Genomic DNA, 18,226 nt, shown 5'->3' on the forward strand with positions numbered 1-18,226 from the left:
TAACATTTGTTATTTTATTTTTTTAAAAAGGTTCCAATACAAGGCCCCAGAGTAGTGCATGCAAATCAATGACCCTTAAACTGTCCATCACTGTCAGATGACCAGCACAATCTACTACCACAGTCTGTGACCTGGTAAAGAGACCAGCTTCTCACTTTGAGTCCCATCACCTAACTATGCCAATGTCCAACCTATCACGTGGCTCATGAAGACTCAGGTACATTTTAGTATATGAACAGCAAAGACACATTGAGCTGCAAGTACAATGAGTAAAAGTCTTTAGTGTGTTAGGGAAAAATAAAAACAAAGCATAAAAAGGAAAAGCCAACTTCATTTGATGCCTGAATCCTTAAAGTCTCTTCCATATATGATCTGTATGTAGGGAGATTTGCCAACGCCCTATCAAGAACTTGCTCATTTTCCAACGAAGGGTACCATCTGCCTGGAGGAGTGCAAGAAAGGTGAAATATTCCCATGAGGTAAGAACGTGAATTTGCGGTTGCAATTCACAGGCCACCTTTTCCCTGACGTTAACCCATTTCTGAAATCCATCTTTGTGCCTGTGTGAATTCTGGGAAATGGTACTGTTGAGGAGACTATAGCCACGGAAGAATTCATGGAAGAGTACAGCCATGGAAGAATTCAGTGACATCAGAGGGTTTTAGTTTGGTTTAGGATATTTGAATTTTTTTTTTTTTTTTCAGTTTTAAAAATGTTTCTTACCTGTCTTTCTCAATGCTCTTAGTTGCTTACACATTGCTACCTGTGATTGATTTCAGGGGAAGGGTATGTTTAGTAAACCAGTCTTAACTGAAACCATCAGCTAATTAAAAGAGAGATATTCTCATAAGAAAATTATGATGAAAAGCAGCATTTAGCTTCTGGAACTACCTGCGTTTTGGTGCAGACAGCTTCCTCCTCTTCAGTCAGAGAGAAATGACAGACTGAGCGAGAGAAGCATGTAGCCATCGATAAAACCCTCCAGAATTCCAGCAGGAAGGGCATGGACACCTATAGCAGGCAACATTTTAGATGCCTGATTGCCAACTTCCCAAAACTACTACAATCAGCGAGGTTGGTACCTGGCTGACGTGAGTATCCCACTCACATTCCTTTGTGAACAGAACCCAAATGCAAAGGGACCATCACAAACCTTCCACCAACTCCCCATTCCCACACCCCTATCCAGGACCTTTTCATTCAGCCCAAAGATCCAACGGGTGCTAACGAACTGTGAATAGTGTCAACACAAATACAGATTATTTTAATACCACAATGTTTTTCAAACATTCCCAAGATCAACCGGGGTCTTCCCAACACGTAACAAAATGAATTGTAGCCCTCACACCAGTAACCAGTGAGAGTCTGACCCAGTCAGTTAAGGGGAATAAAGTGACTAGTGGTCAATTATTGTTCATTAATTAACAAGTGTAACTGCAGGAACTCTACCCCCAGCTGAGCACACTTGGGTATCATGATGTCAGATGTCAGTTAAGGGTTATGTTCCTGTAACCAAAGCACCAAAGCTAAATTAATAATTTCCCTTTTTGTCCTTAATTGATGAGGAGTTCAAGTACTACAGTGGTAGCAGAATGGTTCTGGGTTGTGCCTCTTCCAACACTTTAGTTTCTTAGTGCTAAGCATTGGGAAGAAAGTATCTCACCAGTGCCCCAAGTCAGGACAGGATGAACCAGAAGGGAAGAAGGTTGATCGGCTAGCCTTGGAAATTACGTTTATCTTCTGACTTAGAGCAGCTTCCTGACAACATTCCTGACAATGTTCCACAAAAGCTTCGTGATCACCAATTCCTAAGTGATAGACTGGGCCCTCTGAAAAATTCCAGGTCCATGTAATTTTGCCAAAGCTCTAGAGGTTTCTCCAAGGACGGACAATTGTTCCAGCAGTCATTCAGTTTCAACAGAGCAACATTTGGGTGGAGACTCTTCTCCCAAATATTACTACCTCTATCAACCACAAAGTGAACCACCTCTGTTTTCTAAAAAGCTCATGGTCAGACTCACAGAGCTACCCAGCACTGGGAGTCACTTCCTAAAAGAGACAAACAACTTCAACAGAGGGAAACAGACCCTGGTGAAACCTCATTCCCCGTTACCCCCTCTTACAGAGGTGCTGGGCTCTCCTGGGTGTAAACCAGTGCCTTCCCAGTGATACCTGACCCTTCCATTGCACAGGCAGGATGTACCCAGCAGGGCAGAGGAAGCCCCAAACGAAAGGAACCCACAGCCTAATGGGGACAGACTTCTGCCAGAGCAGAGTAAGGTTTAAAGAAATCCACCTCGTCCGTCCGTCTTGGCTAAGGGAGGGCCCTAGAGAAGGCTGCCCTGTAATACTGCATAATGACCAAAGACTAGGTAGGAGCAAATGGACCAGTAGCCAGCTCTGGACTGGGCCCAACAGAATTGCATTTAGTTTTATCTCAGTAGTGAAAATTTTAAGTCCCCTAAAGGGAAAACACAATTAAAAAAAACAAAAACAAAACAAAAAACAGGAAAAAAACCCAGCAAATGAATGCTGATTCCTCCTGTTCTAGCTCCCATTTTATTACTCAGCTATAGTGAGAAAACCTCCAGATGCACAGCATGAAATAGATTTCCTCCCCTAACCTGTGTGCATCTTAATCTTTACCCTTCCTCCTTCCCATCAACCCCACCAACCCTCTCTCCTGCTCCACTGGCTCCTGCCAGGCCCTGGACACACAGGTGCCCTGCCCACCCGCTGGTCAGTCCGCACCCCCCTTCTGTTTGGCCAGGGTGCGCTTCAGCTCCCGCAGGTTCTCCGTCAGCACCTCCACCTCGTCCAGGCGGCCGCACTGCTTGGCGTCAAAGATGTACGCCTTGATGTTATCGATCTGCTGCAGGAGGAGCTCCTCTTCTATGGGCTCCTCGCCCTCAGGCGCGCCGTCACTGTCCGCCTCGAAGGGGTTGGGACCGGCGGCTTCCTCGAAGGGGTTGCCAGGAACAGGAGGGCTTGCGTGCCTCTGGTGAGGATGCTCGTCTTCCTCCTCGAAAGGGGTGGGTGCTGGGCTGTCTGAGTTAGTGAAGGGATTCCCTTCCACTGCCTCCTCTTCCTCCTCTTCCTCAAAAGGATTGTAATCTTTGAGGACGCGGGATGAAGAGCTGAAAGAAGGCTCTGCAGCAGGAGGGCTGCTAGAGCCCTCTGCAGCCGGGCTGGAGAGGTCCTCCTCCTCAAAGGGGTTTAGGGAGGGGACCCCATGTGACTGCAATAAGGTGCTCTGGGGGAGCAATTCCGGGCTAAGCGCTGGGGGCCCAGACCACACTCGGAGGGGCTCGAGAGCTGAGCTGGGTGAAGGGGTCTTGGGAGCCGCACTGCTCTGAACTGGGGAGGAGCCCAGATCCAAGGCATGAGCAAGGTGGGTGCGAGGCTGTCTGCTGGGCTCCAGCTGAAAAGGCCTGACTTCTTGGAAGTCCAGGGACCGGGTGCGTGTGTGCAGGGATGCTGCCTGGAACTGCTCCCTTTCTCGTTCCCACTCACGTTCACATAGCATCTGCAGCTGCTCCCGCTGCAGGTCCTCCTCCTCAGCCTGCTTCCGGGACAGCTCGATGGCCTTCTCTGTCTGCTGCTGGTCGTACTCGTCCTGCAGCTGCCGCAGGTTCTCCTGCAGTGTGCGCACTTCGTCTGTCCGGCCTGCGGCCTTGGCCTGCCTGATAAACGACGTGATGTTGTGGATCTGCTGCAGGAGGGGGTCCGAGTGCTCGCTCTCCCCTTGGCCTCCTGACAGGGGGAGCCAGCCCTCAGCCTTCCTCAAGGGCACATGGCCCCTGCGAAGGGATGCCACCTCCCCATTGGCACGAGATGGCATGTCCCTCCGCCTTTCCTCAAGCCTTCGCTGGGATTCCAGGGCAGCCTGGGGAGACACCAAAGCCAGAGAAGAAACACAGTTACAAGCCAACAGCAACCACACCGTCAGCTGCCCACTGCCCTCCCTCTAGTCCTGTGCCCGCGAGGCTCCAACTGCCCACCTCAGCACTAAAATAACCAACTGCTAAAATCAAGCTATGCTTTTGTTTCAGAGGGAGAGAAGGGGACAAACCCTGATTTTCAACAATGAAATAACGAATAACAGTAGGTTTTTATTTTAAAGTTCTTTTTTGGGGGGGAGGGGAACAGGACTTTATTGGGGAACAGTGTGTATTTCCAGGACTTTTTCCAAGTCGAGTTGTTGTCCTTTCAATCTTAGTTATGGAGGGTGCCGTTCAGCTCCAGGTCCAGTTGCCATTGTTAGTTGCAGGGGGCACAGCCCACCATCCCTTGGTGGAGAGCCCACGCTCCAACCAACTGAGCCATCCGGGAGCTCAGCGGCAGCTCAGCTCAAGGTGCCATGTTCAATCTTAGTTGCAGGGGGCAGAGTCAAGAAATTGAACCGGCAACCTTGTGGTTGAGAGCCCACTGGCCCATGTGGGAATCGAACTGGCAGCCTTTGGCACTAGGAGCACGGAGCTCCAACCACCTGAGCCACCGGGCCGGCTCAACAGTAAGTTAAAGATAAAATTTTCTCAATCTTAGTTTCACTGACTGTATACTAGTCTTAAACCTCTGAGGCATTTATATTAGAATCTCACACAGTATTAAATACACATATTATTTTCTGTTTAATAATGCATATTCCAAAGCATTCTACAAAGAACTCCCTGGCGTCTGGGTCGTCTGCAACCTGTACTAGAGAGAGAGAACTGCCAGTCTCTGTGGAATCCTGGACAGGAGAAAACCAGTAGACCCTCTGAAAGAAAACTAGGACTTGCAGAGAAAACCAAACAATTCTGAGTTCTATAGATGAGGGCGAGGCCAGAACAGAACAGAAGAAAAAGGGAAACTAGAATGAGAGGTTCTGATTTACAACCTTGCAGGAACCCTTGGCATTTGTGGCGGCCTCCGTGCTCAGGAGCGCCGCAGGAGGAAGCCATATACCAGCGTCCCTACGCTCCACTCACCTGTTTCTCCAGGATCCTCTTCTTCTCCACCTCCTGCTTCAGTGCCTCAAACTGTTCTTTCGTTGGCAGTGACATCAAACCAAGCAACTTTTCCTATAGGGAGTCACAGACAATTTTACACTTAAATCCCTTTAGGAAAAAGTGAACCTTAAGCCATGTGTTGAGAGTCCACTTAAGCTAAGTCACTCCACCCTCGGACAGTCACATTAATGAGCAGTAGCAGGAAAGGCCCTAACCCTTAAATCAGGCCAGAAAGTCACCTTCCAAATGAGCCTGGCTTTTCCTTCTGACATGACCAACACCAGGCAGTCCAGTTCTGCACATTCACAATGAGGCCTTTTCCCTGCCTGCCCCATCCGAGCCCCCTACCACCTTTCCCTGCTTTACGTCTGTCCACAGCACTTTTCAACATACGCTATATGGTTTAGGTGTTTCTTGTTTGTACCCCTCTCTAGCATAGAAGCTTTGTGAGAACAGGGATGTTTGCCTTTTTGCTCATGGCAGGCTACCCACCACCTAGCACACACTGCCTGCTACACATAAGCACTCAGCACATGACTGTGGAATATAGTTGCTCATCAAAAGGAGAAAGGGCTTGATTCTCTGCAATATGGCATTGGAAAACTAACCCAATAGGACTCTATTAGAGCTGTCATGGAGCCCCCGAGGTGGCTAACTGTGACGCTCACAAGGGGCTTTCTAAGGTAGAGACAATTCAGAGCTAACCACCTAACTCTAGTCTGCCCTTGAACAAGGAGCTGTTTCCTCCCAATCAATGGTCTAGGCAGAGTTCCTTAGGAGTAATCCTAAGGAAGAAATGGTACATACACGTATGTCCATCAGGCAATACTCCTAACAGCAAAAAAAGATGGGAATCTATCAAGTGCCCAACGAAAGGGGAATGGTTAAATAAAGGACGGTGTATACGTCAAAGCAGTACTCTGTAGCCATTCAAATGAGAGCTATTTGAGGACTATGAAAAAAGTACTTATGATATAAAATTCAGTGATAAAAAGAGAAGACATAAATTTGCAAATATACACTAATTATAACTACTTTATATAACAAATGCAAATGGAAAAAAAAGAAGAAAATATACCAGAATGATGCACGACGGTACTGAGGACATAGGATTAAAAGGAGTTTTTACTGTTCTTTGAAATTCATATTTTTCTCTAAATGTGGCACAATGCATTTATAATCTTAAAAAATAGTAAATGTACAAATAAAAACTAAACAAGCCATTCGCTTGGTCTGCCTGCTGAGTGGTAGAAGAGCAGGGGTGGCAATGCGATGTTTCTGCCACACCAGGATGGCGTTACCTGCACAAAAAGTGTCGCTGAGTATCTGATCATCCTCTGCAGCCGCAAAGTGTTTGTATGTGGTGGAGGGTCCTGGTTCAAGCCTAAGGTTAAGATCTTCTTACTGAATTGAAACAAACACATCAATGTAACAAGCACCACGCACCGACCGCCTCAGAAACAAGGCTGAAAAGTCTCTGAGTTGCCAGGCTTGCATGCTGGGAAGATTTGTGGAGGAGACGGGTTAGAGACTCCACTAAAGTGTCCTTGAAGGCAAAGCCTCTTTCTTACACTTTGGCTGTCCCCAAGGCCTCTAACACAGCACAGGGTGCATGACAAACACTTGGCCATAGAGGGATTGACCACACGTGTAGGGCCAGCTTCATGCATGAGTGACCTGCGCAGCCACACAGAGTCTGGTGCTTAGAAGAGCCCTGGGCTGGGTTTAATATTCTGCTGTCACTGTCTTAAAATCCTTAATAATTTTGAATAAGGGACTTGCATTTTCATCTTGCACCCACAAATTACAAAGCCAGTCCTGCATGTACAGACAGACAAGGATTTCTCATCTCGTCAGTTCTTTCTCTGAGTCGCTGTTCTTCCTACACTGCAAAGGGCTGATTTAACCCCAACAGCCAGTCCACAGTTAAAAAGCAGTTGTCCACTTGAAGAAAGAGTCTGAGTTTCATCCTGGCTTGAGTCTGAGTTTCCACCCTGGCTCCACCACTTTTCCTCACTATGGTGCATTATTTTCTCACCTATACAATGGGAATGTTAATCCCTACCTCACAGGGTAATTTTGGTAGAATAATTGAGCTATACACTATATGGAAGCATCCAGTGATATCTCCTGGCACACAGCTGGTGTCAGTAAGCTCCTATTCCTTTAATAATAATGAACATTCGAAATCTTTAACCAAAAGTTACTGAGATGAGTGCCAGAGCTGACAGCTTCCTCAACCTCCTCCTCACACGTACCGCTAACAGCAGGACTCTGGGTAAGCCCTGGTTTGCTAGCCCCCCACCAACGCACTCAAACAGCACCTTCTCCAGTCAAGGCAGCAAGGGAGACATCATGGAACAGACCTTACCTTAAAGCATCTATTAGCTCGTACATTTTTTGCACTTCTACTCGAAGGTCATTGGCATGTTCCAGACTGTAGGTTGTTTCTCCAGCACTAAGGAGGAATCACGGAAATGTTTGATTTAAGTTTCATCACACTGACTGGGGAGTATAGTGTAACAGGACTCTAACTAAGGTTTAAGGCCTCACAAAGGGAGACACAACTGGGATTTCCGACTCTTGTATATAATGTAGCGCTCACTCCTTTTCAAAACATAAGTGTTAATCAACTAGAAGCCACTTTTCAGTTTGCAAACACCATAGGGACAGACTCATGCCTGGGTCTCTGAGGCGCAGCTCTTAAGCTCAAGGCCAAAATAAATGCAACTTAATCTGCTTTGGCCTACTTTCCCTAAACAATTTCATTGTATCTAGTAAGATGTATGAAGTAATTTACTAAATGAGTTTTTGTACTACATCAGAGCAGAAAGTCCTTGGCTTTTCTCAAATACTCCCCAGGGACCACAGGAACAACTGGAAAGCTGACCCGGGGTCCGCAGTGGGGCAGCACGGCACCACATCTATTGCCCCATGCTTATGGAGCTCACGAACAACCGCTCCCGACATGAGAAAAGCATGTTGACTCCGGATCAAGAAGGGAGGAGAGGGAGGCACTGCGCCGAGGGTGGAGCAGGGGACATCGGGAAGGCCAGAGGCAGCTTAACGCCAGTCTCAGAGAAACAACAGCAGTTATTGTGTGGTCTTAGAACTGTTCCTTTACAAGTCTGTCATTCCCACCAGACTGCTGAAGTCCAAGTGCAGTGATTGTGGCTTCTCATTTTCATATTCTCAGCAACTAGCACATGGGCCAAGGTTCCTCAGTGTTTACTGAGAAGAGAAACATTTCAGAAGATCTTGCAGCAATTAATCTAGCCTCGGCAATGGCCACTCAATTCCCTTTCTGAGACAGCAGCAATTTAAGTGAAATAAGTACACAGGACTGCTGCATTTACCTATTTTACCATCTATGTAACAGTCCTAGCTGGAAAAATATTGGTGTGTGCTGTAATTTGAGGATTCAGTAAAGTTGTTCCATCTCTCACTGAACAGTTTGCAAAAAGAACATCGGACCAGAATTGAGAAGACTTGTGCTTTGTCTCAAGCTCTCCAAGTCACATGGAAAATAACAAGGTTGGCCCAAATCTGAAATCACTTCCCCTGGTCTCAATCATGTCAACAAATTGCATTTCCCTCAGAGCAACTGTCACATCTGAAGTTACCTTGTTCATTATTTGTTCACTTGCATATGGCCTGTGCCAGACTTGGCCCGTGGGCTCAGGTGTGCCCACCCCTGCTATAAAAGAAATGCCTGCTCTAAGCCCTGACAGCTGTGTCCCCTGAGGTGGCACTGCCCTTGCTCACCTCCAGATGCTGCACTCGGCAGTGATGCCTATTGCCCAAGGCCCTTTCCAAACCTGCTTAATCTGGGGTCACCTGAACATGGCTACAGAGGATAGTAATGTGTGCCACGAAAATACAGACATGACAAAGCTTCTCTGCAGTCAGTCACAGAAGAAAAGCACGGCCAGAGTTAAGATTTTCATTTTCAGCTACTGAAGATTTGAACTAAAATACCTGAAAAGTGTCATTGAATTAGAAAAACAGAAAACAGCTTACTTTAATGATGCTGCCATCTTGATGTATTCAGGAGCTTTTTGGTCAACTTTCTCCATGCAAAGGCGTAATTTCTAAGAAGGAAAAAGAAGGTGAGTGATGCTCTCAAGGTACAGAAGAGCCTGCCCAGAAGTTATGCTGCATCAACAGAAATATATTTTAAATGTGCAGTTTTCTGAAATGTAAAAATGCAGAGAGTAGTTTTTTGTTTTGTTTTTGCTGTTATCAATTTCCTGAGTTACAGACCTACTTTACAAGCAGAAAATTTTGCAGGAAGGAAAGAGAGAACAAAATTTTTGACTGGATGTTTTTGACAGGAGCAAGGCCTTCCAGGACACACGCCAGAGTTTATCAAGGCAAAGAAAAGGAACTAGTTGCTACACTCTTTCTCGGCCAGGTGATGCAAGACACCAGCGTAAGGCATCTGCAGGGCTCACTTCAAAAAAGAAGGAAGCAAAAAGCACAGTTGCTATTTATAAAAATGAGTTATCAGGTCATAGACTCCACATAAAGGACGGACAATGCCTACATCTGCAGCTCAGCACAGGGTTGAATTAACACCATTTCTATAGCCTGAGTTGTTTCACCGTGATTCCAGAAACACAGCCATTATGACCTGCAGAGTGGCTAACAGTCACCATTCAGTGATCAAATATACACTCTTCTACTCAGTTTTGCCTGAGTTGCTTCCTCTGCCAGGGCTCATCTCCTCCTCCCCGTCTCCTACAGCCTCCCTGCCCCACCTCCACCTGGCGAATCCTTCTCAGCTTGCAGGTCTCACCTGGCCATTAGGAGGCCCGGCCAGTCTGACCCTAAATCCCATGTTTTTGTACTACACTATGTTCCTCTCAAAGTAGCGTCTATTAAAGGTGTTCTGGGGTCACTGGTGGTAGAGAGCTGAGGCATGGGAGTGGACTTAAAAGGGAGAAGCCCTGAGCCTATGGGCAGTTATGCAAACTTGTAAAGACCAAAGCTGAAGCTCCCAGGTGAGTGTCACAGGACTCTTCTGGCCCACTGTTCACCACCAGCTCCAGCTGCTGCCCTCACCCCCAGGACCTGTCCACACCATCTGGCAGCCATCCTTTCTCCTCTTATCTCTGGGCCACCAAAGCCTCCAAACTCTGCTTTTAAGAGGGCAAGGAGAAGTGAAGGAACAAGTTTGTGGCAACACACCCAGGATGGCTCTGAGACTCACCCAGGGCACTAGCTAGGAAATCATACCACGGCCCTTTAGCAGAAACTAACAATGATTCAAAGGAACAACTTCCCAAAGCATTCTCCAAAATCTGCAGGCATGTATGTAATGAAAAGCCAAATCTGCCTCTCGAATCAGACCCAGGACCACACACAGTGAGTCACCTCATAGAGTTTCACAATGTCCGGGGTGTGCTCCTTCTCATCCATCTGTTGCTCTCTCTTGAGCAGCGTGTCCTTGCAATGTGTGCAGCAGCGGATCCTGTCGTCATCCTTCTCGTCCAAGACAGAGCTCACGCTGCTCATGCTGCTAATGCTGCCCCGGCGGGAGCCATGCACACTGTTGGGTGATTGGCTGGGGCTGGTGTGGGTGCTTAGGGAATCCTTGCTGGCACTGGTGAGCTTGTCTGGAAAGCACAACACAGGACAGGCAGCAGTGAGCCCACAGCCTCCAATCACCCCACTGGCCTCAACAGGAGGGGAGTCCACGGGTGCTGATGGGGTAAGAGCAGGATCTGCCTATGGGCAAGGAGCACCCACACTTCTGCTTTCCTGGAGTCAGGGTCTGCAGTGGGAAGGACTCCCACTGTCAGCCAGGAAAGAGCCAGAAGCCTAGGACAGTCTGTCTTTGAGGGCGTGAGGCCCACCCCCAATCTGGCCTTACCACCTACTGCCCCCCTCCATTTGCCATGCCTCAGACCCAACCCATGTCCTCCCTAGACTGTGCTGACAGCATTCCCCACTCCCAAACACCTGCCTCCTACCCTTTCCAAAGCTCAGCTTAAATGGCACGTCCTCCAGGAAGCCCTCCCTTATTCCTTAAGGCAAAAATGATCTGCCCTTTCTATCAGCGCTCCCTATCACGTCACCCCTCTTAGAGAACTTTCCACTCTATGTACACCCCAGAGCTGCCCAAGGAATCTGTGACTCTTTGAGGGCAGAAACTGTTCATACTTATTCATACTTGTACCCCTACATATATCACAGGGCCACCCCATAGCAGCTTCCCAGTAAATGTTGGTTAATTAGCCCAAGAGAAGAAAGATGAATAGTGTCCCAAAAACATAGCTTATGAAGTCTCGGATGAGACAGAAAGCTGGTCTCAGGGAGAAAGTGAAAGTATCGGGTAATGTGTGCCCAGGGGAGTCCGAGCTGGACAGAGGAAGCGTCTGCTTCTGCCCCACACTGTCCAGACGCCCCGCGGCCAACAGCACATGCACAGTCAGCGGATCTCTCCAGAGTCGTAAAACCACCCCAAAGGTCCCAGCAGTGACCAAAAGCCCATTAGTTCACCTTTAGCAACTTTTAAGCAGCTGAGATTCAAAGTTCCGGACATCTGGTTCCACCCAACCTTTGCAGCCTCATCCCCTAATTCTCACACACGTCCCCCACATTCCCCCAACTATTCTGTTGGCTCATCCACTAACCTTCCCCAGGACCTTTCCAAATTCCACGCCTTTGGTCCTGCTCTTTACCCAGGATGCCCTCCTGCCCTACCTCTGCATCATCTTGCAAGGCTCTTCTCGAGCATCACCTCCTGATCCTGAGCACCCATGCTTTTCTCTCCCCCGCCGCCACAGCACTCGCTGTCTCTCCTATTATGACATGAGTCTGGTCTATATGATGATGACTGACTTTCATCTCAAAGGAAAGGGTTAGCCTGCAGCTCATTTTTCAAGACCCTCTCCTATAGTCTCCTCTCAAAGCCTCCCGGCCACTTCCAAGCAGAGCTGATGAAGATTTGGTCAGCTCTCCTAGATGCCTGCTGCGCCTTCTCTCATACTTATTTCTTTATAAAGCAATTATTTGTGTGTGAGTCTGTCCCCTGCTAGATGCTAGACCCCTTGGGAGAATGGACGATGCCTTATAGACCAGAGGCGGGCAAACATGACCTGTAATCCAAGTTCAGCCTGTTTTTGTATGGCCCTTGCGCTAAGTATGGTTATTATATTTTTAAAAGGTTGTTTTAAAAAAGAAGAAATGTCACAGAGACCATATGTAGCTCACTAAGCTAAAACACTTACCATCTGATCTTTTACGAAAAAAAAGTTTGCCAACCCGTTACAGACCATTTTATCCCTGGCCCTCTGGCACAGTGCCTAGGCTGTAGAGGGCTTCAGGGACTCAACAGGTAAATGAATGAAGAGCCCATGGCCATTAATTTAAACAAAAAAGTTCAAAAAATCACCCAGTGGTGATTAGTAAACAGACAGTCTCAGGAGGAGATCAGCGTCCAGGGCCCCGCCTCCATGTTACCTACTTGCCAAGGGAAGGCTGATGAGCTCCATACACTTCTTGCACATAATAGACCCGCAGAGGCGGCAGTGGTGACGGCGGTTACGGATGCTAAACTTATTCCCACAGTCTGGGCAAAAAGGGACATCCTGGTCATTGACCCAAGGCACCACGGACTTTTCTATTGCTTTGAGAAGAACAAAACAAAAACCAAACAAACAAAAAAGCAAGCCATTTAAAAAGAGATTTGGTCAGGGAGAAGGATAAATAGAATGAATGTGAGCAAAGTTCTAGAGTTACCTCGGATCTTAGCCGACTCAGTATTCGTTCTGTCAAATGCAGTGAGCTGACAGGGAGATAACAGTGCCAAATGCAATTAGTCAGGTGATGGATACACTTTCCACAAGTAAGAGGCAAGCGGAAATGACCACATTTGCATTTCTCAAGTCTCATCTGTCACCCCAACCCACAAAGTCCCAAAAGCAATTTCACATGGGATAATCTAGAAGGTCCCTCCCTTTGCATGACCTACTTCCAATCTCTTTATTGTCAGTTAGCGCTTCAAGCAATAACCAGGGGTGGGTCAAGATGGGGGCGGGGGAAGGACTGAAAGCGGTGAGGAACTCTTGATTCCCCACAGTGCTCCTGGACGATGCAAGTGGCCACCCATTTCTGCCCTGCAAAGTCCGCATATAGAACTGTACCAGTCGCTGCTATCATGCCCACCACATAATCTAGCTTATACACGACGAGCATTTCTAGGGTCAAAGTCAAACAGAGTGACCATATTATGAAAGACACACTCTCATACTACAGAACGAGAAGGCCCAACTAAGATGTCCCCACACTGCATGCTGGACCCAGCTGAGTTCTCCTCACAGACACCAGCTTCTCTGCCGACACGTGGTGTCACACACCAGGCTCCATTGTGTGATCGTGCCTGGGACACCAGGAGAGGAATCTGAAGGCGGAAAGGCCTTCCAGCAACCAAGTGGGCTTCATAGGGAGGAAAAGGGAAGCTGCAAATGTGACAAGTCTGTCGACCTGGGCCATTCCCTCCAGTAAGGGCGTTTCTCTGCCAGCATCAGATATATACAATATACAGCATACAGCATGCTGCAGAAATGTCATTTCCCCCCCTAGAAACTTTATACTTGTTGAAAAAATGTTTTAAAACAACAAAATTTACCTTCTCTAACCTGATTATTAATTTATTGACTTCAACAACATAGTGGTCAATCCTGGCAGCCCGGTGTTTTTTGAAGTCAGAAAGATGGCTTCTCACAGCACCTAGGAAAGTAGGTGGGGAAATAAATGACTTGTCATTTCTCTATGGAAGCCTCTCCGTCTCGCTGCTTATCCTCAATACATTTCAAAAGCAAGTAAAAATTCTAGGATTTTAGAGTCTTACTAAAAATTTAACAAACTAGGAAAGCATCCAAGTATCTTTTCTTCTCTAACCATACTCTTCACATCTAAATTTTAGTTTCAAGTTCTTAGGGATGACCATAAATATTAACTTCTAAACTCTGCCGTTCTCTTGACCTTTTCATAATTTGTGACTTCTGTCAGTTGTTTAAACAGGCTAGTTAGTCTAAAAATCACCCAGCTAATTTAACGTTGGCAATCATGAAATAAGCTATCCAAGCACTAATAAGAATTCACATGCTTGAAATTTCTCCTTCGTTTCTGATTGGCTTTCAGGTGTAACTCATAATTACATGTGTATAGTATTATTTTTAAAGTAATTTTCTCCTGACTTTATGAAAATGTTTTTACTCTCCAATATGGTAGCCACTAGCCACATACGGAGACTGAGCACTTGAAATGTGGCTAGTGTGAGGGTGAAGAACTCACTTTTAATTTTAAGTTTAAATGGCCACATATAGTTAGTGGCTATCATATTGAACAGTGCAGTTCTAGGACTTTCCTCATCCAAAAAAAAACATATTCTGTAGTGGCACTCTAAGAATACGGTAAGATGACCCTGGGTAAATAACATTTCACCTTCTTAGAGCCTGTTTCCTCATCTACAAATGGGAATGAACGCCACTACCCATTCTACCTCACAAGGCTATGGTGAAAGGCGAACAGGATAACAAGTATGAAAGTATAATAAAGCACTATGCAGGGATCATTCTTTATCCATTGCAGGGACAGAAAATATTATATTCATCATTGTTATCATTCAACAGTTAAAGGACATGTAAGATTAGTGAGTTCAGCTCTGTGCGGCATGATCTTTTTGGTAATAGGTTTATTGGGATATTATTCACATACATACAATTCACTATTTAAAGCATATAAATTCAATAGTTTTCAGTATACTCAGAGTTGTGCAACCGTCACCAAAATATATTTTAGAATATTTTCATCACCCCCCAAAAGGTGATTATTTTGAAAATAAGTATATGATACTATAATTATGTGTTTCAGAAAATAAAGTTGTACAAACCAGTGCCTCTCACTAGGCAGGTAATATCCTGCGTGAGAGGAGACAGCCCAGTCAATGGAAACCCGTGCCTGGGCTGATGGCACAGACCTGGATTTCTACCTCAGTTCTGCAGTTTCCTGGATGTCTGACCCTGGGCAGGTCCGCAAGGGGTGCAGTGAGGATCAAATGAGAGCACACCTGGAAAGCATTTAATGTGCTACCTAACACAAGGCAGATGCTCGGCTCATTCTCGTCCATTTTCTCCCCCACCACTAGGACATAAGGTCCGCAAGAAACGTAGACCATTCTGGTTTACTGATGCCGCCTCAGCCAACTCTTAAAACATCATCTAGAGGTCTCAACAAACATTTGGTGAGTAAAGAAATTGAATTTCTTACCAAGCTCCTGGGGTTCCCACATGTAAGGATCAACCCCTCCATAACTGAAAGACTCATATCCTTGGGTCCCTGATTCGGCTCGGTCCTCTCCTTCTCGTTTCAGCAGCCTATTCTTTGCTTTCTTAGCCTTCTGGACAAGACCTCAAAAAATGGAACAAACATCACAAATGACTCTATGAAGAACACCCTGTAAAGAGTCAAGGGAAATCGCCAAACCCAAGAGTTGAAGAAATAATTACGCTTTATATAAAAAGGCTCAAGAAATTTTTGGATCCCAAATAAAATGCAATAATAATCATATAACCACTGTATTACAAATACCACAGAGCAATCCATTCGCTTGTCCGTATTACCAGTAAGTTGGTTTATGTGGTCAGTATATAGCTAACTGACTGCTCACTGCCAAATGTAAGAACCCAATTAAATAGAAGTATTAAAATCAAATTCAGTGAGAGGACCACAGTGATAGAAGTGTGTTTTTCTGTATCTTAATTGGGGAGGTAGTTAAATAGGTATATATGTTTTTCAAAACTCACTGAATTGTACACTTAAAAACTTGTATGTAACCTATACCTGAATTAAAATACAGTTTTTTAAAAATAAAATTCTACAGTACTAATTTATTTACTCTAGGGACTCATGAGGAAACACTTCTTATTTACCTCCAGGATGAGATTCAGCCAAACCAACCTCCCTGGGCTGCTGTTCCCATAATGCTTAACTGTACGTAAAGTTCTTCCTTCCCTACACACTTACTGAATGCATGTATGAGAATATTGGCAAAGAGCTTCAAGAAACAGATGTAACACCTACAACATAACACAAAGGGAACTAGACTTGGTAAGAAGAGCAAATGAAGGTTCCCTGAATTGGTTCATTGTATGTACCAGGCACAAAGCAAAGTGCTTTCAAATACATTATACCAGTTCATGCACACTTTACGAAGCAGGTGGTATTCCTACTCACAAATAAGGACGTGACATCAAAGAGAGGGAAAAACTTGCTTCACCCAAGATCACAGAGCTAATAAGCAGCAGGGCTGGAACTGGAAACCTTGTAAGTCTAAAACAAGCGCCCCAGCTCTCCCCACCCAGCACTGATTTGAATACTATGCCTCTGCAAAACAGGGCTTCCACCACCTTTGCTGAGGTGAGAGGACTGTTAATGGAACAACAGTCAACTGGTGGGAGAAAAAGAATTCTCAATCCTGTTGCTCTCATCAGTGTTCTTAAATCTTAGCTGACTGCTATCCCTTCTGCCAGTAGAAAATACCAGATTTAATAAAAAATGATATATGCATAGTTTTTTTTACATTTAATAGATCAATACTTCACGGAGTTCCCATGATTCTGAAGTGCTCTGTCACTTGAATAACACTAAAAACACTCCCACTGCTTTTCAAAAATCTAGGTAAATGCAGATACGGAGGGGCTGGTAGGTAGGAGGTGAAATTGATAAGGTTATATAGACATGTCTTTGTTAGACAGTCAGGCTAATAAGCAAATTCCTTGATTAGCAGTCACTGTGGGATAGCTTTCTCCAACTGGAAAAATAAGGTCCACCAGAACTAAAGGACATCCTCTAAAATACGAGGTCTGACAATTCAGTTTGCGAACTCATCCTAGAAAAAGTGCTACATACCTCATGGGTGAGTATCACTATGGTCACCTTCGAAGTACTCCCCTTGGGAAGCTATGCACCAACGCGAGTGCCTAGTTCACCCTTCAAGGCAATTTTGGAACTCTTTTTCTGGAATGGCCATCAGAGCTATTGTTGTATTACCCTTGATGTCCTGAATGTCATCAAAATGTCTTCCTTCCAATAGTTTATCTTCACGTAAAGAAAGAAGTCTGGGGGCCAGATCAGGTGAGTAGGGAGGGTGTCCCAATACAGTTATTTGTTTACTGGCTAAAAACTCCCTCACAGACAGTGTCGTGTGAGCTGGTGCATTGTCCTGATGCAAGAGCCATGAATTGTTGGTGAAAAGTTCAGGCTGTCTAAATTTTTCACGCAGCCTTTTCAGCACTTCTAAATACTAGGTTAACTGTTTGTCCAGTTGGTACAAATTCATAATGAATAATCCTTCTGATATCAAAAAAGGTTAGCAACATCGTTGCAATAAGTTCGCGAACTTAATTGTGAGACCTTATACATTAGTCTTTCTTAACAACAGTGAAGAGGACAGTATCTGATGTAAATAAAGAGTCTAACAGACAGGAAATTGGAATTAGCAAACACCAATTCATTTCTGCAAACAAGACTAAACTATGTCAAGTTAAACAGGCAATCCATGCCATTTTACCACTGTAAGAAGCATAGAAAAACTGCCTGGCAACCTTCCCAGGGTGGGTGTAGCCCTTTAAGAGGTGCAATTAAGAACAATCCCATATGTTTTTTAAAACACAAAGCAGAAGCAAAAGCAAATTCTCAACCACTTTTTCTTCTACTGACTGTAGATGTGCTAAACTGAAGCTGAACCATGGCTAGGACCCAAACCCACTAACTGCTTTTTAGTAATGTCAAGTTTAAATTTTCTTTTTTAAACTGCCTCCAAAACCTGAAACCATTTCACTTTCACTTTAGGCAAGTGAAATGTTAAAACCAAGGTTCGCTCTTTTGGGTTTAACATTTCACTTGCCTAAACTAGCAATGTCATAAAATTTCTAAGAATCAAAAGACCAAATGGAGAGGTGATCTGCTTTTCAAACGACTTTCTCAAAAATCTTTGATGTCAAACTTTAAAACTTTACTTTCCTGATTCTGAAACACATAATCCACAATTCCTTCCCTACTAAAGAATGCTTAACTCAATTTAGTTCTTCTGAGGTAGAGATGGGGGAAACATGGAGGGAGAAAAATAAGTGAATACTTGCAAGTTTCTTTTACAAGGAACAAAATTTCTACTCTATTTAGTATTCTCTAAATAGATTCCCATGTCTATTATTCCCTAAATAACC

General features: G+C 45.2%; 1 protein-coding gene and 1 long non-coding RNA gene across 6 annotated transcripts in view; one reads left to right on the forward strand and one right to left on the reverse strand.

The window, feature by feature from the left end:
- Positions 1-18,226, reverse strand: part of RBSN (rabenosyn, RAB effector) — a 22,521-nt gene continuing 4,295 nt past the window's right edge. For 3 of the 4 annotated variants that reach the window (XM_019746913.3, XM_019746920.3, XM_019746930.3), the window contains exons 3-12: positions 15,270-15,410; positions 13,627-13,727; positions 12,738-12,783; positions 12,463-12,624; positions 10,368-10,609; positions 9,012-9,082; positions 7,363-7,449; positions 6,293-6,395; positions 4,971-5,063; positions 1-3,886 (exon numbers count right to left, since the gene is read on the reverse strand). In XM_019746913.3, coding sequence (XP_019602472.3) covers positions 2,741-3,886; positions 4,971-5,063; positions 6,293-6,395; positions 7,363-7,449; positions 9,012-9,082; positions 10,368-10,609; positions 12,463-12,624; positions 12,738-12,783; positions 13,627-13,727; positions 15,270-15,410 — 2,192 coding nt within the window. In that variant the 3' untranslated portion in view covers positions 1-2,740. The remainder of the gene's footprint in view (positions 3,887-4,970; positions 5,064-6,292; positions 6,396-7,362; positions 7,450-9,011; positions 9,083-10,367; positions 10,610-12,462; positions 12,625-12,737; positions 12,784-13,626; positions 13,728-15,269; positions 15,411-18,226) is intronic. The other variant, XM_019746939.3, reaches the window with a different exon arrangement.
- Positions 3,883-18,226, forward strand: part of LOC141567221 (uncharacterized) — a 16,161-nt gene continuing 1,817 nt past the window's right edge. For both annotated transcript variants that reach the window (XR_016021297.1, XR_012489689.2), the window contains exons 1-3: positions 3,883-4,104; positions 4,375-4,513; positions 15,148-15,243. This is a non-coding gene — a long non-coding RNA (uncharacterized LOC141567221). The remainder of the gene's footprint in view (positions 4,105-4,374; positions 4,514-15,147; positions 15,244-18,226) is intronic.

The sequence above is a fragment of the Rhinolophus sinicus genome, chromosome 5 (assembly GCF_057876585.1).
Source record: "Rhinolophus sinicus isolate RSI-liver-muscle chromosome 5, RSI-T2T, whole genome shotgun sequence".
In the NCBI taxonomy this organism is placed as follows: Eukaryota; Metazoa; Chordata; class Mammalia; order Chiroptera; family Rhinolophidae; genus Rhinolophus; species Rhinolophus sinicus.